Source organism: Mastacembelus armatus, chromosome 6 (genome assembly GCF_900324485.2).
Source record: "Mastacembelus armatus chromosome 6, fMasArm1.2, whole genome shotgun sequence".
Taxonomy (NCBI): domain Eukaryota; kingdom Metazoa; phylum Chordata; class Actinopteri; order Synbranchiformes; family Mastacembelidae; genus Mastacembelus; species Mastacembelus armatus.
The window spans coordinates 23178789-23199715 of NC_046638.1; the positions used below are offsets into that span (position 1 = coordinate 23178789).

Consider the following 20927-nt stretch of genomic DNA (forward strand, 5'->3'; position numbering starts at 1 on the left):
TTCACAGCATGCAAATTACACAGCAACCCTTAAAAAAAGAAATGGATTTAATTAAAAAATGTAGAACCACGGGCTCTGGAAATTCAATTAAAGGATTTATGCAAAGGTTGGCTAGCTTTTTGTGTTGCAGTTCCTGCTTATATAATGAGCTTTTCATATTAAAAATCAATAGGTAATCTGGGCTAGGGGATCGGCTGCTTATGTACATTTTTGAAATCCATTTGAAAAATAGTCCATCAGCTTCATGTCACAACAAAGAAGGGAGGGAGTGTTTGTGTTTGTGTGTGGAGTTTGAGGGGGTGCGCTGGGAGGTCTGTGCCTGAAAAGCAGTAGAGACAGATGGGTGAGGAAGAGGTGAGAGGTTACTGCATTGTCTTCTGCGAGGATCACATGAGAAAAGCCCTGAAGGCCTTAAAGGCAAGAAAGCTGCAGGGTGAAGGAAGCAACGTGGAAGAGCAGAGGGTAAGTGAGAAAGGATGTCTCTCTGGCCAGGTCACTTTCTGGCTCTTTGGTCTGTTCTGATCCCTTCCATTAGAGAGAGTCTCTGGGCAAAGAGGGTCTAGCTGGCTCTTACCTGTGGCTCTGGGGTAATTTAGCCCAGCCCCAACTCACACTCAGTCCAGACACAGACAACCCCAGCTGGGGAAACATCCTAATGGCCTCCCTGAGGTGCCTGGATCTAGAGGAGCTGGGAGGATGTGGCTAAGGCTTTAAGTAATGTTTCTTCACATACAAAACTCAGTCGTGTCAAAGAAAGACATCGTAAAACAAGCAAGGTAGAGTCAAAACTAATGTGCACTGTCCAAAAAACTATAAACATGGAACAGTATCAGCACTATTTTGCAATATTGAGCACCTGCACAAAAATCCATTTTAAAATGTTAAAAATGGCTTTCTCCCTAAGTACTTCTGCTTTCAACAGGGATATTGTTCATTCCTCCTTCACACTCATTTTGTATAACTGTATACACAGGCAGGAGGGGAGCATGACTGACTGCATACAGTAGCAGACTGTCAGCGTTTGATTGGTTCTTTATTGATCCAGACACGCTCTCCATCACATCAACTCATCCACAATAAACCATTTACACAGTTTCCCTGTGCAATGGACCACATAACCAGGCCTCAGGCCATCTCTGTTCACTCACTTTGTGTGTGTGTGTGTGTGTGTGTGTGTGTGTCTGAGCATGTGTGTGTTTTCCTTAATGAAATGGTATCTCCGTGGACAATAATCCCAGTAACAGGATTGGGCAGGAACACACATGTCAATAGAGCCAAATGGGATTGTATGCTTTTATCCATCCCACACCAACACATTTCTCTCTCTCTCTCTCCCTCTCTCCCTCGCTCTCCCATACATAGTGTAGCAGAACAGCATGGAGGGTCTGGCAGGAATATCGCATTCGTTTTATAAAGTTCCTCCTCTAAAGAAAGGCAGTGCATCATCAGAGAGGTTCACTTTGAGTATGTGAACCTCATACCAACCGGCATAATATGTAATGTTCTGTCTACACCACTGAGGAGAAACCTACTCAGTCAGGCTGGAGCTGACCCCCTCCTGTGTAGCTCCTATTCATCCAATAGGACTCTATTACAAGGGTCTGGCAGTTCATCTAACCCCACAGAGGAGTAGGGGGACTGGAGGGGGGGGGGATTGGGACCTCTGCTCTTCCTTCTTTCCACATGGTTGAGCACCGCACACAACACACTGGTGCAGACACACACACAAGTTTCCTGGGTGTGCAGCAGAGCCACAGTGGTGTATGCCAAACCAGACAGCAGGTGGAACAACTAACGTTACATCTGCCTGCAGGAGAAAAACTGAAGAATGTTGAAGTATCGGTAGCTCCTGCACTCACCAACCACCCCCCTCACTGTACGGCTGTTATATGGTAATGCTGATGTCTTATTTGCAGGACCTGTCTCTGGGGTTAACCCCCAGGGTGCAGCAGAAAGCTCCTGGTCACAGTAGGCAAGGCTCAGCAGAGGAGGCACTAGCAGTCCCACTACTCCTGACTGAACAACCGTTTCTCTAATACAGCACTGACTGCTGGTGCCTGGTCAAAAGTTCAGCCTGTGCATATGTAAAAAGGTGGCCTGATGCCCGAGGCAGGATCCTGGGTAAAATAATCATGCTAAAACGCTAAGAAGCATGGGACTAGGCGAGAGCACTGATGAAACCAGCCCCTGGGGGGACTCAAGTGTCTGATTGGACCAGCAGAGCCTCTCAGGCCTGAGTCGACAACACCCCCTTCCCTCTTTCTATCCATTACAGTGGATGATAAGGTGCTGGAGTCACTGCCCACACTGATCTCCATGCAGCTCAGCACTGTCTGTGCCTATAGTTAAGGTATAGATGCGATGAGTATAGGCTGAGCCCAGATGCTCAGAGCCTGAGGGTACACTCATCTTGAGGGAGCAGTCAGTCAGTCAACAAAATGTCACAGGGTCAGTTTGACAGCATATCAAAACAGTGACAACTTCACAAAGGTTATTGTTGAACTAATAAATGCATTAAAAGTCACTGACATTCATGTTAAAATATGTGTCCAGCCTGAGTTCTGGTTGAAAGTGTATTGTCTAATAACTTTTACAGCATAGACACAATCTTGAAAGGCAGAGATATCTCAATATCCTAGATCAAATAAATCACCCGAAATCTGTGTCAATCAAATTTTGAGCATTAAATTGCTGCGACTAAATTGCAGAACTGTGATAGTGACTGTTTTTTGCCTCTCTCTCTCAAACACACACCGCTAGAGGCTAGAACATTCAACGCTGATAATCACACCGAAGGACACAGGGAAAACTCCCACTCTAAACACGCTGAATTAAAGAAACAGGAGTTACAGGCCGCGTTGCACAATCTCTGATAAGTAGATCAAGGCATGGGGAGGGGAAGATGATGTTAGTGAGAGATAGTTTGGCTGATTAAAATGTCATGGCTCTTTATAGATGCCTTTCTCAACTCAGCAAAATGGAATCAGCTCTGTACATCAATAATAGAGTGGGCTGAACTCCCTGCTAATAGAGAAGTTTCTTTCCCTTAAGTAAAATCTGCAACACAAAGAACTCAAAACTGAGGAGGTCACAATATATTTTGGTAATTCATAAAGAAAACACAGTATCAGGAAGATAAAAATGGGGTGTAAAAGTGAAGATCTGATAAAATGATGACCATGAATAGAGCGTATGGCCTGACATGACATTTCCTCACCTTTACAACAACAATCATATTAAAGATTTAGGACCACATGTAGCTCCAGGTGTTTCAGTAGTCTCCATAGTGTGAATTCATGTGTGCGCTTGTCTGTCTGTCTGTGTGTGTGTGTGTGTGTGTGTGTGTGTGTGTGTGTGTAGGGGAACTGTACATCACTCCACCTGTGCTCCTATAAATCAAACCTATGTTTTAAATGAGAGGCTGGTTATTTGCACAAGAACACACAGGGGGGCTCTGTGATTGTTTTTTGGAGTCAACATTCTGCTTATGTTTGCATCCCAGAACAATCTCCATGGATCCCGCAAGCATACGCAAGCAATTAAAGCGATACCATCTTCATATCCCTGCAACCAATAACTGAAATAATATCACTGTTTTATTAAGCCCTTAATGTGGGGGCAGAAGGAGTGAGGAGTGGGATTTTAAAGAGGATACACTTTCAGGGGCCTTATCAACCCCAGACTTAAATAAGAGCAAATACCCAGCTTAAGGGTGTGCCTGTGTATCTGTGTGTGGCCTTTATCAGACATGAGTTTTAGAGAATCGCTGTGTCAGCACCGCAGAATTTAATTACTAGCTCTACCTTTGTCCTTTAGTATTTACTAACATCCACACTACGTTAATTAACCGCATGCAGAAAAGTCATTGCCCCATTCTGGAGAAGAACCCATTCTGCTAATTGCATCTGTGTGCTCACATACAAAATGTTAACACACCTCTTTGACACACAGAAAAAGAATGCAGAAATGTGCCGGATATGGTACACGTCCAAACTATCTAATTAAAAGGCATGTTTAACAAATTTTGGTCCAGAGAAAATTGACACAAAGCAGAGTTAAAGACAAAAACAAGACAGCAGGTGATGAGAAGGACTTCTGAAAAATGTTAGAGAATGTAAACAGGGCAGGAAAAAAGAGTTTTGTGACAGTTATTATCAAATTGAGGAAATGTTCAGCTTGGCATTTTGTGAAAGGTGCTGAGGAGCAGAGTTCCTCTCATCTCTCATCCTGTGTCAGAAGGAGGAAAGACAAATGACGGCCTGAGGCCTCGTGTCTGTCAAACATGATGGATCAGAATAACGCTTCACTAAAACTACACCATGCTGCCTTTCAACGCATCACATTTTCCCTTCAGTGCTAACACTAAATTGATAAAGTACAAAGAGAAGCTAATGCAAAGATGTAATTGTAAAAAAAGCGTATATTACGAGCTGTGGAGCCTAAATGGTGAAATCTCGCTAGCCACTGAAAAATCGTGCAGAGCAGAGGACACAATATGGACTAAGATAAATCACAGCACTGGGTTCTATCCTTCATATCAAAAGTGTGTGGCAATATTAACCTCAGGTGATTCACAGTCCCACGACCACGACGGAATCTACATTGCTCCTTAATTTGAGTTTCCTTTTTTCCTCCTTTCTAAAGCCTTTGTATAACCTTTTCAGAGGAGGCAAAGAAGTGTGACACCTCAATAAGTCCATTCCTGCAGCAAGATGAGCAAGGATCTGTGTCCTCTACAGAGTGTCTGAAGTCTTCAAACTGTTTCTTCCTCTGACCAACAACAATGTATAGCTCTCCATCCCTGCTAATCACCAGTCTTTGACCAAGGGCGTGGTATCAGCTACTCTTTAAAACTTCAACTCAAACACAGCGTTCATTACAGCGGCTGTGTCGGATACTAAGTAAGTGGTTCCTCACAGCCACCCTTCTCCAGGGGTTTCTCATCATTGCTCATGTGGTGAAGTCCCCTAACACAACTGCAGAGTCACAACCAGACACAACAAGTAAGATGAAATGCTCTAAAAAGCTGTTTTGCTGCATAGACACAGCAACATGACAGCCACGGCCTGTATGGAGCTAACACTGTTCACACTGTTCATGAGTACCGAAATTGGCCCACTCCTGTCTCCCTGTTGACCCAAAAACACAGCATGAAGCACCACCATCATGACAAAGTGTCAATTCTCTAAGGAAATCTGGTTCAATAAAAATGTAAACACACACACACACACACACACACACACAGCACCTGGCCTTCTTTCTCTATTTGCATCTTTCACAGAAAGCCTATCAGGACATAATGTCTTTACTGTATCTCTGCTCTTTGCAAAACAAGACTGAGTCAGCCTACTAATATCAATCAGAACTTAAGATAATGCATCTGAAAATATCTGGTAATTGGTTCTCCTGATGGGAATAAGCTATATAGTAAAAACATATTTGACAGATAGCTTATTATCTTAGTACTCTAGAGTATATACTGCACAGCAGAGAATGGAGTTTGCGCAGTACATTTGCTGTAACCTAATAGATGCAGTACTCTGGATCTTGAATATCACCTACCTGGGTGAGAGGATAAGGGAAAGGTCTCTCAGAGTTACATAAACATTACCATGAGGAAGAGGAAAACAAACCACAGAATATCTCCCTATCTGTGAAAGTCAGAGTCTTTCCCCAAGCACTCAGCAGATCAGCCCCTGTCTATCCTTTTCCTCCCCTCTGTCCCTTGAATTTGCCAAGACAAATATAAAGGCTGTGAGTATGGGACATATCTGTCTTGCTTCTAATGCAAAAAACACCTATAGTGAGTAAAAATCTACAGTTTGTGCATTCACAAGGTTATATCAAAAGTTTTGGTTGGTTTTCTCCCTTACCATAGACTTGGTGAAAGGTCTGGCCAGCGTGAACAGAAAGCTCATCAGCCACCAGCTGCGGTGAATGGAGGTATACATCATGTTCCCAGGATGCACTGCGTTGGAGGTGACACCATGAGGAGAGAGTCGGCGGTGAAGCTCGTTGCTGAAGAGGATGTTACAGAGTTTGGCCCTATTGTAAGCCAGCATGGACCAGTACCCCTTCTTTGGGGGAGACAACAAGGCCAAGTCCACTTTGCCACATGAGTCTAACAGGTCTGTGAACCTGAAACATAATCCAGATCAAGAACAGTTAGAGTGTGATTGTGTGTGTGTGTGTGTGTGTCTGTGTGTGTGTGTGTGTGTGTGCGTGCGTGCGTGCGTGCATTTTCTCTGTCTGACTGTGTGTTGGCTTTCTGTGGGCAGATGTGTGCTGCTGGTTGAATACAAATCAAAAGACGTGACATGATGTTCTTTAATTGCCTGCGACAGAGCTGTTAAACTCCAGATGTTTGACAAGGCCCCTTAAACATTACACTACTCGTTGCGTTATTATGCAGTCACACAATAACATCACAGAACACTGACACCAAAACCACACTCCTTGTATCGTGTGTTTGTGTGCGTGCATGTGTGTGTGAGGGAGAAAGAGAGAGACACTGCAAACCCGTGGAACACATCCTACATATTAATCCAGTCATTAGAAAACAACCAATCAAAATGTCACCTGGTTTCCTTGTTGTGATTTTACAAGCTCACTGCCTCTTGTTTACTGTCGCCTTCCGCAACATCCTTGCTTGGCTAAATTACAACATCTGCAGGCTTTTCATTTCATGTGCTGCAACTTCATAACTACTTTAGCAAGTAGAGGTTGATAAATCAATTGCCTGAGCGCCAAATGTATTTTTTCTACAAATTTGTTCATGTTATACTGAAGTCTAGTTACATTTGAATGAGTGATATTATAGTGTTACATATTACAATCAATGAATCATCTTTGGTTAACTCAAATATCTTGTCTGTAGATAAAAGTATGGCACTGGAGCTGCAGGTTACATCTCTCAGTGGTAATTTCATTAAGGATATTATCTCCCCTTGTTTGACCACATCTGATATAGTATTAAGGGAAGGAAAACCTGTGCTGGGCCAATTCCACAGTAAGCCCCTGTGGTGGAAACTGATAACGTGCCCAGCCATTACACTTGTGTTCATCTCTCCCACCCCTGTCCCATTTAGGTCAGTGCTTTACCAGTGAACAAGGGGCTTAGGGAATACAATATGCTACGGGGTCAGAGGCCTCACGCTGCTTGTGAGGCGAAGCTAAGTGAGTAAGCGGGAAATCAGCTGAAACTGAAAATAACACAAACAAAAAAGGGATCGACTTCAAAAGATGTAATATAGGTCTGGAATGAGGTGGACAGAATGCAAGATGATATACGAGATATTGTCTATTTTTACTCCTTCTTCCTCTCCCTCTAGTCAGTGTGTAACTGACTCTCTTGGTCCTGCCTGAGCCCTGTTTGAAGGATTAAAGCCACTGCTGCTTGTAGAGGAGAGAAGGAAAGGTGAGTGTGCTATGGAGGCCAAAGAGCAGAGATGGAAATGTAGGGCAAAGAGTGAAGAGAAAACCTGACCATTGTTGGCCTTGCAATATGAAGAGTATAGATGGTGAACATTTATACTAGCAGCTCTAAAGTTTTTACACCACCAACACTTGTGTGATCTCACTATTCTTACTTTGTAGACCAGACTTGCATCAACCTGTCACTACTCTCTTCCTCTTACTTTTCCTGCAGCATGTAATAGCAGTGTGACCCCAAGTGAATCTGAGTGTCCAACCAACCTCTCTGCTGCTTCTCTCCTTTCATGCACATCAGTCCGTATACTATAACTCACATGAGGGGCCCTGTAATAGTGCTGCAGCTTGATCTGCTAGAATAACTGCGTATGTTCTCCTTGTCTCAGGTCACTCTGCAGAGCTCCAATCAATCACTCTGTTTGGCCATCTGACCGGCTAAGGCCAGGATCAATGTCCCACACACACACACAGACTGTGAAACACGTGGCTCAAGGCTTGGGCTCAGATCACTGCAAGGCATCATGCTTGTCTGCTGCATGACAAGAAAAACAGAGGCCTATGGAGTAGAGTTGCTTAACCCAAAAGGAAGACTAGAAAAGCAATAGATGGCAGAAGGAGTGGAAAGAAGGGAAAAGGGGCTGAGTCAGGGGGTCAGACAGAAAGGAGCACATACTTGATCAAAGTAAATTTCAGCTGATAACTCCATCCATCATGTTGATGATAGGTTTAATTCGTAGTGACAGCGTGTGGCGGGAAATGAGTTTTCAGTGAGTGAGGCTGTCATGTTTGACAATACGCATTAAGGCTGATGTATCAGTTTATAGTGAAAACTAGCCAATGCTGCGGCTATAACGGCATGACTGAAGTTCAAAAGTTGTTGGATTAGACAAGGTAGTTTCTGGATATTACTGCTTAAATTCTGCCAGTGTGATTTTAATATGACTTAACTGTGAACACATTCTGCTCTGGGGTTGATTTGGACTGTGAGGGAAATTTATACCTTGACAAACAAATGTGTGCTACCTCCCTTTTGTATCCTATGTTAATTCAACAAAGACTTTTAACACAGCTTTGTATTCACAAGGAAGCAGACAGAAAGTCAGGGAGACGCTAATTATATTATGTATGCCATTCTGGCATGATTTACATGTGAGTGACTGATGTGTAAATTAATGCTGTTCAACTGATACAAAAGCTGATCATTTTCTGTGCTCCTGGTCAATCAGTTTGACCCGTTCTGCGGAATGTATTCTCTGTTGTGACTCTGCTGCTTTGCCTATTAAATTTGCCATCCTTTGACCTGAGAGGTGCCTCCAAGTGCTTTTTGCCACGACATGGACCACTTACATCCACACAGTGTTATACTAAAGTCCACTAGAACAAGGTGAGTGTAATCATTAATCTGTTATCACATCATATGTTCTAAAAAACTGAAGATGGCAGTTGCTTTAGCTTAGATATAACACAGTGTCTGCTGTGTTGAAAGGCCAGTGGCATGAAGGATTAAATAAATATCACTCAGCATTTCATATTCAAATTATTCATGTACTGGTATCTAGAAAAGTCAGTTTGCTTTTGTATCCAAATTTTCCTTAACGTGCAATGAAAAAATGTTACTATGGATCTGAATAATTCAGCCAAATGTGTGAATGCATTTTTATATGTTTTCTTCTCATGCCCTTTGAGTGTGTTTTGAACAATGATTTTACCTCAACAAATACTCTCTCGACCATGAATCATTATTAGTAAACGTCATTATATTCCCAAGCTTGGAAACAAAAAAACACACCCAAGATGATCTGCTCCAACAAATTAAAAAGATGTATTTAAACTGAAATAAAAGTAATATAAGGTAGTTTATATAATCAAATAACAATGTGGCACAAATCAAGTGATTAGGTCTTTGAATGTGTCAGTAGTTCATTATCATGTGTGGTATACATGTTCCATAAGAGCCATAAGCCATATGGCCATAAGAGACATGTAGACGACGCATCTACGAGTGTGACAGGCGGACCAAACTTTTTTATGGCTAAAAGAAAATGTGATGGGTCGCCATAATTTCACCCTATATACAGATTCACTAAACTGGAAAACATTAGTAAACATGACAAGCATTTTATCTGAAAGAACACAAGGCTCATGCTTGTTACTCACAGCTAAAAACCATTACATGTATAGTAAAGCCTTATTTAACTAGTCTTCTCTGGAGACTATAAACGCACGTTGACACCAAACTAGTCAAGCTGCTGATTGTTTACTGGCTTTACCTGTGAGACTCTGAAGACACAACTACAACACGGGCAGGGGCAGAGCGACACAGCACGTCCTGCAAGCACTGAACAAGGAGGAAGTGACCGAGATGGCAGATCTGGAACGTGGACTCCAGGCCGTCCTCTGTCAGGCTCCAGGGCTGAGTACACACCGCTGCGTTACACACCAGAATGTGCAGAGGCCTGTTTGGGGGAGGAAGGCAGAAAATAATGTTTGATTGTTTATTGATTTTAAATGTACACAGAGGACAAATTTTAAAAAAGAGGCTGAGAGAATAGTGAGAGAAAGGAAACAGGGTGTCGTGTTCCAGAGTGTGACAGACTGCAGAGGTCTAGAGAGACAGAGCATCAGTGATGCTGATATGAGACAGAGGTTTCCAGTGCAACTCCCCATGGACCGACAGGTACTGTAGATACAGAACCCAGCTGGCTGGAGTCCAAGACCAACAACACATTGAAAAGCAATCTCAAACTGTTTCAACACACAACAGTGGTGGAAGTAATGGTTGTTGAAATAGGCTCTGTGTAAGTACTCTGAGCAACCAAACCCACCACATATTGACTCAGAAAGGCTGAACAGCACAGATCAAAAGAAAACACATGCGCACAAGAGCAGACAACTTCATTCAAGGGCCACGAAAAAGAAAAACAAAACAGCTTTAGCACACACAGACACCAACGCCGCTTGCGGGCGAGTAACACTCCCTGCCTGCGTGTCAGTGTGTGGAGATTGCTGGATTGGTCAGGGTAGTGAGAGATCCTTGTCGGTGACAGCGTCGCTCCAGCGAGCTCAAAACCACAGTAATACAGACGAACAATCCAAACACACCCCACCAATTTTTAATTTCTTCCATTAGAATTAATTATGAGGCCGAAGGCAATTTGTGTACCCTGTGTTTAAGACTGCCTACTGGATTAATTAAAAACTGGATGCTGGAAAATTAATGTGTGAATTGTTATGCCTTGCTATAATGAGCCATCCCATGCTATTACATAGGAGCGTACTGTACGATCACCTTCAGGCCTCCGAACACACAGGGTTCATTAAAGAGCACAAACCTAGTCACAAGTCAACTTAAAGAATGCCAACCTCAGCATTTTATCAACGGAGCACACTCCAGCAGCAAGTTATTCAAATTTTCACCCAAAATATAACAAGGTAAGGAAGTCTAACCTAATGGCTTGGCAGAGAAAAATATCAGTAAATAAATTACCTTTGTACTTAAATTTGACAAAACAAGAAAGACGGGTAAAACACAGCAGCTGCTGTGATGTCAGTTTTTGCTCTCAAACTGCCCTCAGCTTTGAAGCAGACCAAACCCGCTGGTTGTTTTTGGCCCAGTGTTCCCCTGTCTAATAGAGTGTAAAGTACAGTAACATTGTGCTACACACAGCAAAGCTCTTGGCTCTGTCCCCAAAGTGCTGGCTAGGGGCTGCACATTAGCACCGCAGGCATGAACTCTTGACCTAACTTTTCCACCTTTCACCGTGACTGTTGTTTTAAACGAATCCTTGTGTCAGTTAACACCCCTTAAGATTTTAATCTGCTTCAGTTGCTTGGTTGAGACCGTTACACTTTAAAGACCGAAGTCTGACTAAAAAACTAAGTATGTCACTCAAAGTATCATATATTTGTGATCATAAACTCCAATAAGCAACTTTTCTCTGGCCAGTAGAACGATTTCCCCCACGCAGCTCGGATGGGCCTCTTGTGAGTCTGCTTGTAATGTAAAAGGCCTGTTAATTCAACTGCCCACCAGTTAGTCCCTCTCTCATAAGCGCAGGTCTAATGAATGTCTTTAATAGGCCTATTGCCGCGTAGCACAGTCCCTCTCTCCACATTAAGACCTCACACAACACTGTGTACACTGTGCAATCTCAGCGCTGGTCAAACGAGGGTGTTAACTACCAAACAGGGAGACATCAGTTTATATATTTACTTTAAATAACCCCCCTGGGTATGACCCCTGACCTCTATGATAATGTGGGCCAGCAGGAAGAGATTGCCTGTGTGAGCTGGGCCCAGTCTACTGGTCATTAACACTGCACTTTATTGGCAACAGGGAAGCTGGCATTGACAACACACACACACACATTTATGTGTGTGTGTGTGTTGAACAGCAGACTAACGTGACGTGGATTGCATGTATTTACACCAAGCGCCCCTTACACACAGTGTGTTTTACATTAGAACTGATAAGAAATGTGGTTTAAAGAAAAATAAAAATGTGTGTTAATTATGCACAGCTCAGTAAAAACTGTATTAGGGGCATTCTGTCAGTGTTCTCCAACAATTACATTCCAATAAAATTGCCCTGCATTCAACAATATTAATATCCAGGTAATATCATTTCAGAGGACAGACAATTAATACAGAATTGGGGTCAATGGAACACAAAGCAGCGTGAAAGCCACTGACTAAAGCACTTAAAAGCAAGGGAGTGAGAAACGAGAGAAGGAAAAGAAAGAGACTCTGATTACCTTTCACCTGTCAATGACACACTACAGGAGCATTATTGTGCATGTGTGTGTTTGTCTCTGTGCATTCACCAACCTCTGTGTGTGTGCTGTTGTGCACATATTTGTCTGTGTGTGTCCATGTATTTATGCACAAATATGGGCATGTTGTGCGTGTGCACTGTTGTGTGTGTTATGCCTGAAGACATACGTGCAGTAATAGAGTGGTGCTAGACTCAGACAGCTGCCCAGTGCCATTCACAGCTCAGAGCTCCCAGCCTCCACTCTGCTCTGTTCGCCTTCTGATGAGAATTAATGTACTCCGACGTCCCCTGGGACTCCCCCACTCCCCCCAACACCACAGCTAATGAAGAAATACAACCTTGCCAAAATACTGAGGTAGCGAGAGAGAGAGAGCGACAGAGAAAGAATGAAAGACAACATGAGAGAGGGGAAAGACAGAAACTGAGGCAAAAAGCAATTTGCAAAAAGGGAAATGTAAAAAAAAAAAAACATTTGGATTCTAGGGACAGGAGGGTTATGGAGTGGTCAACACACTTTAGTTCAGTGTGGATGGGACAGATACATATGAGAGATGGAATCAAACTGTAGGACACAGAGCGAGGGATGCCACCGTGAGGTTTGGCTGTGACCCAAGGCACGTGTCCTGGATGGCCATACCCTGCCCCAGGGCTGCTACGGGCGATGACTGCCCTGCCTCTCCCCAAGGGGCTCCCCTGACACCACCGCCCACACACACATACAACACACTCGCCCTGCCTAGAGACCTGCTGGTGGATGAGCAGTATGGATGACAATACATGACCCCAAAATAGCAACTGTGCAACCGGCTACAAGATGCAAGACACGTGCCATAAAAGCTGACCATCAGAAAATAAGTGCCATAAAGTCTGTTCATCTGTTCCACCAATGTCAAGCAAATCAACACAAATACACACACACCAACTCCTGGGGCCTTGTCCATATGGTGTCCACCAGTAACAGGTTGGATGTCCTTTAAGTGTGGGGTAAGTGGGAAGTGATAGTGATGAATAAGGTTATTAGCTTAAGAGTTTAATCCAAAGCGCTTCTTCCAAATTAGTTTTTTTTTCATTCAGCATTTCATTTTCTTTGTCGCCTTTTGAATTATTCGAATAAAAATACCTGACAGATAAAATGGGTCCGGTATTTACCTGAAGTTTGCCCTGAGAGACAGTGACTCAGTTGCTGTGCTGACACATTTCGATTGTCTATTAGATCTAAAGTAAATTAGACCTACTTTAAGCCAAACACACAAATGTAAAACTACAATGTGCAATCTTCAACTTTAAAAGAATCTGTGATTTTCTGTGTGGGTTTTGTGGCAAAAGGTAAAATAAACCTTGTTGCAGCAAATAAATAAGATCACCACTATTATTTACAGCTTTTGCCAAATGCCATTTTTATCATCTGGGTCAGCATTGTCACAAAGGAATATGTATAAATAGCAATGGAACAGAAAATTTTATATGAATGCTCTCAGACAAGTCAAACAAAGTCTGTGTGAAAATATCAGGTATATCAGAAAATATCAGAAAGGGTGAGAAAAGTCAGTTTGGAAAATGTATACAGTGGTTTATACTCACAGTTTCATGGCTTTGAAAGAGTCAGCAAACTCCCTGACACTTCGGAGAGAAGCCAGGTCGCACATCATGGCTTCTACTCTTGCTTTATGCTGTTAAAAGAGAAAGCAGAGAAGTGCGATTGTAATAACTAGCTGCAACAGCAAAGCAATAAGATCACCACCATTATTTATAGCTTTAGCTAACTGCCATCTGGGTCATTAACTTGAAAAATCCTAAATTTATCAGAAAGTGCAGGTTCAAATGGATAAAAAAAAAGATGTGCTGTTTGACCTTTACAATGCAACATAACAGGGTAAAGGAAAAAGGACTTCTATGTGAAAAGGATGCACACAGCGATCCCTCCTCTGTTGGTTGACTTGAGCTTTCCTCCTTTTCCCCCATTAAAAGTTTTTCAGATGGTCTAGGTACAAAGGGCTCTCCGTCAGCCCTTTAAGGTAAATTTGCGATTTTGCACTATATAAATCAAAATGGTTTGACTTTGACTATTACTTTTATTCAGACTGGTAAAATCATGTGAAAAGAGTGCTGACACATGGTCACAGTCCTGTCTAAAGACTGCTTTTGATTCATTTTGATTTCGTGTTCTCAGCACGTGTTTGTGAATGTATGTGTGGCTCATCTCACACCATATGTTGGGAGACAGGGTGGGGATAGGACAGGAGCAGAGAAAGATAAATGACTTAAGCAGTGAATGCATAGCTGCTTTTACACACTGTGGAAGACGGGCTAAATATTCATCATCCTCTCTGTCCCATTGTAGCATCTCAGCTGCAGGGCAAAGGCCTCAGCAGAGATGCATGCAGGCCTAAAGGAGCATCTCTCTTTAAAAAATGCAGACAAGGTTTTTTGTCTATGATAAAGTATGTCAACTTAGACTCTTTCCTCACCTTCCTATCTGTCATTATCTCATCCCCCTCTTGCCTTTCTCTAAATCTTCATCAGCACAGGCCCTCTCAACAGACAACCCCAGTTCAGTCTTTTTTCAACATACACACTCACGCGGAACCTGGGTGTATGTTTGAACGGGTGCGTGCAGCAAGAACTGAGGTGGAGCATGTTGCGTTCAGCGGTCCATTACACTCATCCCTCATGCTGGAAGGGGAAAAGAACTCAGATACAGCAGCCAGGACTCCCAGGTGGACTCCAGGTTCAGAAGCACCAGTTTTTCCTGGTGCTACCTCTCCTCTTCGTCTTGCCCACCATCCCTGAGGAATAGTGTCAACTCACATTACACCCCGGAGGAGTATTCAGCTCTCCATCCACCAACACCACTGCTGCTGCTGCTGCTCCCCTGTCAGCCTACTCCAATGATCTGATCTCCACTCTGTAGGCATCATATGGGAATGCCTTCCCTCTGTGTGTCTGTCTCCGCAGAGCTAAGTGTACATGACACTCACAGTAAGGACGCTCCATGGAGCATTGAGCACAAAAAAAAAAAAAAAAAAAAAAAACAAGAAAGGGTTAAGAGCGCCTTCTGATGGAAATATGATTCTTCAGGCATTTTACAGGCACCATAACTGCCCCGGGGTGTATTTATACATTCATACACGGGCACATATGCACCCACACACATGCACACAACATATTCAGTGTTGTGACTCAAGGGTAAAACCATGCCATCACACCATTATCTATGCTTGAATTATTCTCTTGATGCTACTCTATACCATTATATGGGTGCTATTACAAAGCATTAAAGGCTTATTATGGCTATTATAGATATGATTATAGGGTACCTGCTTATATGATCGCCACACAGCAGTAATCACAGGTGAGATGAGACAACTGTCTAATTTAATGACTTGTATGTGTAATACACATTTACACTCCAGCCACTCTAACACAGTGTGTATACACAGGACATAGCTGTAAAAAGTGTATTTAGTCATCAGGAATTTGTGTGAAAATATGAAGGAAGAATGAGTGACAGGATATAAAATGTCAGGATGTAAATGTGCCTTCATCTGGAGAATGAAGAAATGGAGAATTGAATTTTACAGTGAGAAAAATTAGACATTAATCCAAACAAGGTCAGAGCATGCAGCCACGTGATAATTAACAGGTCAGTATAAGGCCTCCTCGACAGGGTAGCCCTCCATGTGTGTAGGACCAGCAGAGAAGATGAGAGCAGGTGTCAGCTTGACGAACACATATCCCCTTCTATAGAGACAGGGGGCGGAAAGGAAAGGAGAGATGGAGTAATGGGAGACCAGAGGGAGGATAGAGGGGGGTTGAAAGAAGGGGGTGGGGGGAGTGGGGGGCACTGGAGCAAATCCAGCAGGGAGAAGGTGAGCAGCCTGCCTGCCCGCCTGCCCACCTACCCTCCCCCTGCAGATTGAAGTCTTGCGAAGAAAATAAAGTTTATTGCCTGGAAAGAGGGGAGAAAAGCATGTAAAAAGCATTAAAGCGATGGAGGTGAACAATTAGACAGATGGCCAGGTTTTGGAAGGAGAAGAGGGGGAAAAAAAGGGTAGAAAAAGAGAGGTAGAACGCATGGACGCAATCGTTCAGGGTTTTTATGAGGACCCTGACAACTCCTGGTCTCTTCAAGGGCGAAGGAAAAGTGAGAAGCAGCGAAGCCTCTCTGGTTAACTCCGGAGTAATCGCTGAGTGTGCAACACCACGGAGCTCGGCTCGGGGTGACAGAGCTTACAGCCCCCAGCTACACACAACCTATCGCTCCATCTAAATGCAAAAGGCTAATTATGAATTAAGCAGACATGTAAATAAACTTTATGGTCTGAAAAGTAGAAATTGAGACAACTGTGTGTCCATCTTAATACGTGCACATCCACAATAGAACTGCATGCATTTTATGTAAAAAGCAACAAGGTCACAATGAGCATAACATGGGTCTCAGCCCTCAGCTCTCTACTCCTGCCACCAGCCCTCACCTTCTGCCTCCACCTACAGCCATCAACCCAAGAGCTGTCTGTAACATGACAATGACCTTCATGACTGTCAACAGGAAGAACCAAAGGAGGATGGTGGGAAGGAATGTGCCTGTGTGAGGTGTGGGAGTTGGTTCTCCTCATCTCTCCTGGTGTTTTCCACGTGTGCTGGGAATGATGTGGTCACTTGTGTGTAGAAAGATGGTGACAGAGTGGGGGGTGGACAGGGAAAAGATCTAATATAATTATAACTGGGGCCATCCAATCCAATAAAATGAAGAGATATTAGATCAGGGGAGTCCCATCCTGTTCAAGAAGATGATGGGCTACTCTACCAACTCTTAAAACACACACATGTAGGCATACTCAAGTACACGCACACACAGGTACACACACCTCGCTGACCCCTTTAATAGCACAGCAGCCACCCCTAATGGATGCAAGCAAGTGGAACCGCCAAATAATACACTGTCTTAATGCATTGGGCTCAATCTCATCCCCCCTCACCCTTTCCCATATATTTCTCAGGCTTCCCTCTCACACTTCAACCATTTCCATCTTCCACAACCTCCTGCAGCTGCCGCCTGACCCCCCCCCCCAAACTCCTGTTATAGTTCACAGAAATCCAAAGTACCCCCATAACTACCAAACACTTAACCTGCAGACCTCAGTCAACAGAAGGGGAAACCGATGGTATTTTTATATAGTGTGGTGTGGTTTCTATCACTCCCTGTCAATACAAAATACCTGATATCAGTTCAAAGAGGCAGCAGTATTGAGTGTTTTTACCAGCAGGTGTGGGGGTAAGGTGTGTAATGGCAGTGAAAGTGAATGAGCAGGGGAGACACCATGTGAAAAGGGCACCTTATAAAAGCAATTAGAGAAATGACTTTGAGCCCTTCTTCTTGCTCTGTAGATTAGAACAGGCCTCGGAGGGAGGAACACAGAGGAACTCAGATCTCTATGACCTTGTCCGCAACACGCCACACTAAATTGGTCATCAGCTTTTAATACTGTATTTTATCATAGATATATTTTTAGCGAAAGAAAAAAAGAAAAGGAAGGGGGTGGGGGGCACTGTGGAATGTGCTGGTCATATATCATCCTGTCACAATTATGACATTTGTTCATAAATACCAACCAATCTCCTCTCCACCTGGCTAAGTCACTTGCGCTTATACACACGCCGTACTCCATTAGAGAAATATGGACACACACCACGTGCAACGAAAGCACATGCACTACAAATAAGGAAACAAACACATCTGGCTGGGCGCTTCACCACAGGCCTGAGAACTGATCTCCACATGCAGACAAAGAGACCAAATTCACACTCAGGGAACATGCATTCAAGCACCTAACACACAAATGAATGCATACGCTATGCACATTACAAACACAAACACACACAAACAAACAAATGCACACACACATACGCATCCAATTGTTCACTGGCATGCACACACACTGCAATTAATAGGGAGGCAGGTCTCTGGTGAGGAAGAGAAAGTGCCTGTTCAGCACATACAGGGAGAATATGCAATTTCCTCCAGTTAAGTCTGTATTAAATTGATTTCTTCTTTCTCTGACACGGACTGGGTTTTTCCCCCCTAATGAAAGCTGGATAATCTACAGGTTTTCCCTTTCCTGAAATCAAGTTATAAATCAAGCAATTGCAGGGGCAGATATGGGAAAGGGGAAGGAAGGACATGGATGATTTTCCAGATGAGAAACATGGAGAATGAGAGACATACGTGCTGATATTCTCAACACGGGCATCAGGGGTAACACACACACACACACACACACACACACACACACACACACACACACACACACACACACACACACACACACACACACACACACACACACACACAAAGGGAGTAAAGAGTAAAGGCCAGGCCTCGGTTAAGGCTATTTCTGGGCCATGTTAGCAAACACAGCATTGGTGACTCTAATTAATGAAACACATTAATTAGGTAGAATTTCAATCATTTAATCTCAAATCTGTCAAGAAGCCGTGTAGAGCCTGCAGAACAACAGTGAACATGCAGGACAGAGGATTGAAAAAGAAAAAATGGGGAAATAACTCGAGATAACCAGTGGTGGAGGAAGAATTTGTTTCCTTCAGTTGAGTACCACAAAACAAAAATACCAAATGCAGCAAATTATATTAGCAATTATCAACATTATGTATTTTAAACAAACAAAAAGCACAGACAAATTGCCTTAGCTTGATAATTACATTCTATATTATATGATTGTTAAGACTGCTGCATTAACATGTAAGCAGAATTTTAATATCATGGCTGGTCAAGGTGAAGTGATTTTAAGTATTCTATATACTGCTGTGTAATTTAATTTAAGTGATGCATTATATTTTATATGCTCATTATAGGTTTTCAAAATCTTTATCTGCAATGTAACTATTAACTTTAACTGTCAAATAAATTTCGTGGTGTAAAAAGAACAATGCTTTGCTGTAAATAGCAATACTCAAGTGAAGAACAGTACAGGTGTTCAGAACAAGTCAAGAACATTATAAATAGGAAAAGAAGAGCAAATGTAATATTACAATTTTAATCAACTGGATAAAACATTTATATAAAAATTTATTGCAAATGATACAAATCCTCAGAACCCCACATCTGCTAAATTGTGAGAACAATTCGAGCAATTCTGAGGCACAACATTGTAGACAGAGGTGACTGTACAGGTGTATCATTACAAAAACTGCACACAAAGTGAAAGAAGAGTTTATATTTTGGCCTGTTATTATCTAAATAAGAATTTCTTTCCTTTTCCTGAAGAAAGACAAACAGGTCAGAGAGGGAGAAAATCAAAGAGAGTGTGAGAGCCTGAGAGAGAGGAGAGAGAGAAACAGAGATGGGAAATGAAAAGGACAGGGCGGTCATCATAATTGCAGAGCTTGCTTTTCGGATGCAAACAGACCAGGGCCATGGGGCCTGAGGAAGATATCAGATTCCTAACAAACACACACATACACAGGCACATACAAACGTACACCTACACCATACAACATCCAACACTCAAAATAATCCACAGGCCGTTTTTTCATTAAGGCAAAGGGCAGCTGAAATCATTTTAAAAGTGTTTTGTGTGTAACTGCATTTTATATAACATCCAACTTTCATTCATATCGATGTTATATTCTAAAGATGTTCTCTGTTTTTCTGTGTGTATGTGTGTATCTCCAGCTCCGCCTCACTTCCCACCTTCGTCGTCCAGCAGAGCCTGATGAGATTTACATTAAAAAAATGGAGATTTAAATAATGTGTATGTTCTTAGAAAGACATGAGAAGGTTTTCATCTTACTCTCCTCTTCCTCCCTGTCTCTTCCTCTGCATTTCCTTACCCTCCTCTCCTATCTCCCCCCTTATCTCACCCACTCCATCTCCGCCAGATTCGCAGACATTGCACATTTCTCTGCATGTCTTCAGTGTAACCGATACCCCTAACAACCAGGATTTTAATGCAATCCATATTGCTCCCTAATATTTCAGATCTCAGAATAAGCACTGGCAATTACATATTTACACCAAGCTTATTTTGCAGTTCTGCACTGGGACTGACTTCTGGGTGAATGGCACACACAGTCTTAGACGCTGATTATGTTGTGTTTGGATAACAATAAAGTTGAAGAGGAACTCCTAGACCCTATGCACTTATACAGTATGTACAACTTTCAATTTGGAAGTGTCAGCAATAAAGCTCAACTCTCTCAAGTACGGAATAATATGTTCTTTTCAAGTGCGGCAATAATGTGATTGCTTTATCTAAACCTGCTAGTTTTACACTGTTTAATCTCTTCTGAAATACTCATGCCTCGTATCATCTTAGTATCTGGAGGGCTGGTAAAGTACCAAACACACTTGCGGGAATGCACACAGGTACACATATGTACACTGCTGTACTGAACACACATCGCTGTATAGAGATGATAAATTAAGCTCCTTTGACTTGGTTACCCAAGCCCTTCTTGTATCAGCTTTATAAAAACATAAGCATAACATAATTGAATAAGAAAAAAAATCTGGCAATTAAGAAACATGAAGGTCTTTGATGTGAGTAAGTGTATAATAGGCCTTTTGATGAGGGAGTGTTTTACACTCCGCAGGGTCTGGTATGCACTTTGATTAAAAGCTCTTTTGTTTGGCAATATTCTAAACTGCTTACTATTTTCCTTGTCACAATAGTTTAGCCTAGAAATACAAGAGATTGTGGCT

The 20927-nt window shown here is 42.6% G+C and overlaps 1 protein-coding gene across 4 annotated transcripts in view; it reads right to left on the reverse strand.

Moving 5' to 3' along the window:
• The window catches only part of wwox (WW domain containing oxidoreductase), a 122343-nt gene that overhangs the window by 75915 nt on the left and 25501 nt on the right, over positions 1 to 20927 (reverse strand). For all 4 annotated transcript variants that reach the window (XM_026310652.1, XM_026310655.1, XM_026310654.1 and 1 more), the window contains exons 6-8: positions 13787 to 13875; positions 9702 to 9887; positions 5874 to 6138 (exon numbers count right to left, since the gene is read on the reverse strand). In XM_026310652.1, coding sequence (XP_026166437.1) covers positions 5874 to 6138; positions 9702 to 9887; positions 13787 to 13875 — 540 coding nt within the window. The remainder of the gene's footprint in view (positions 1 to 5873; positions 6139 to 9701; positions 9888 to 13786; positions 13876 to 20927) is intronic.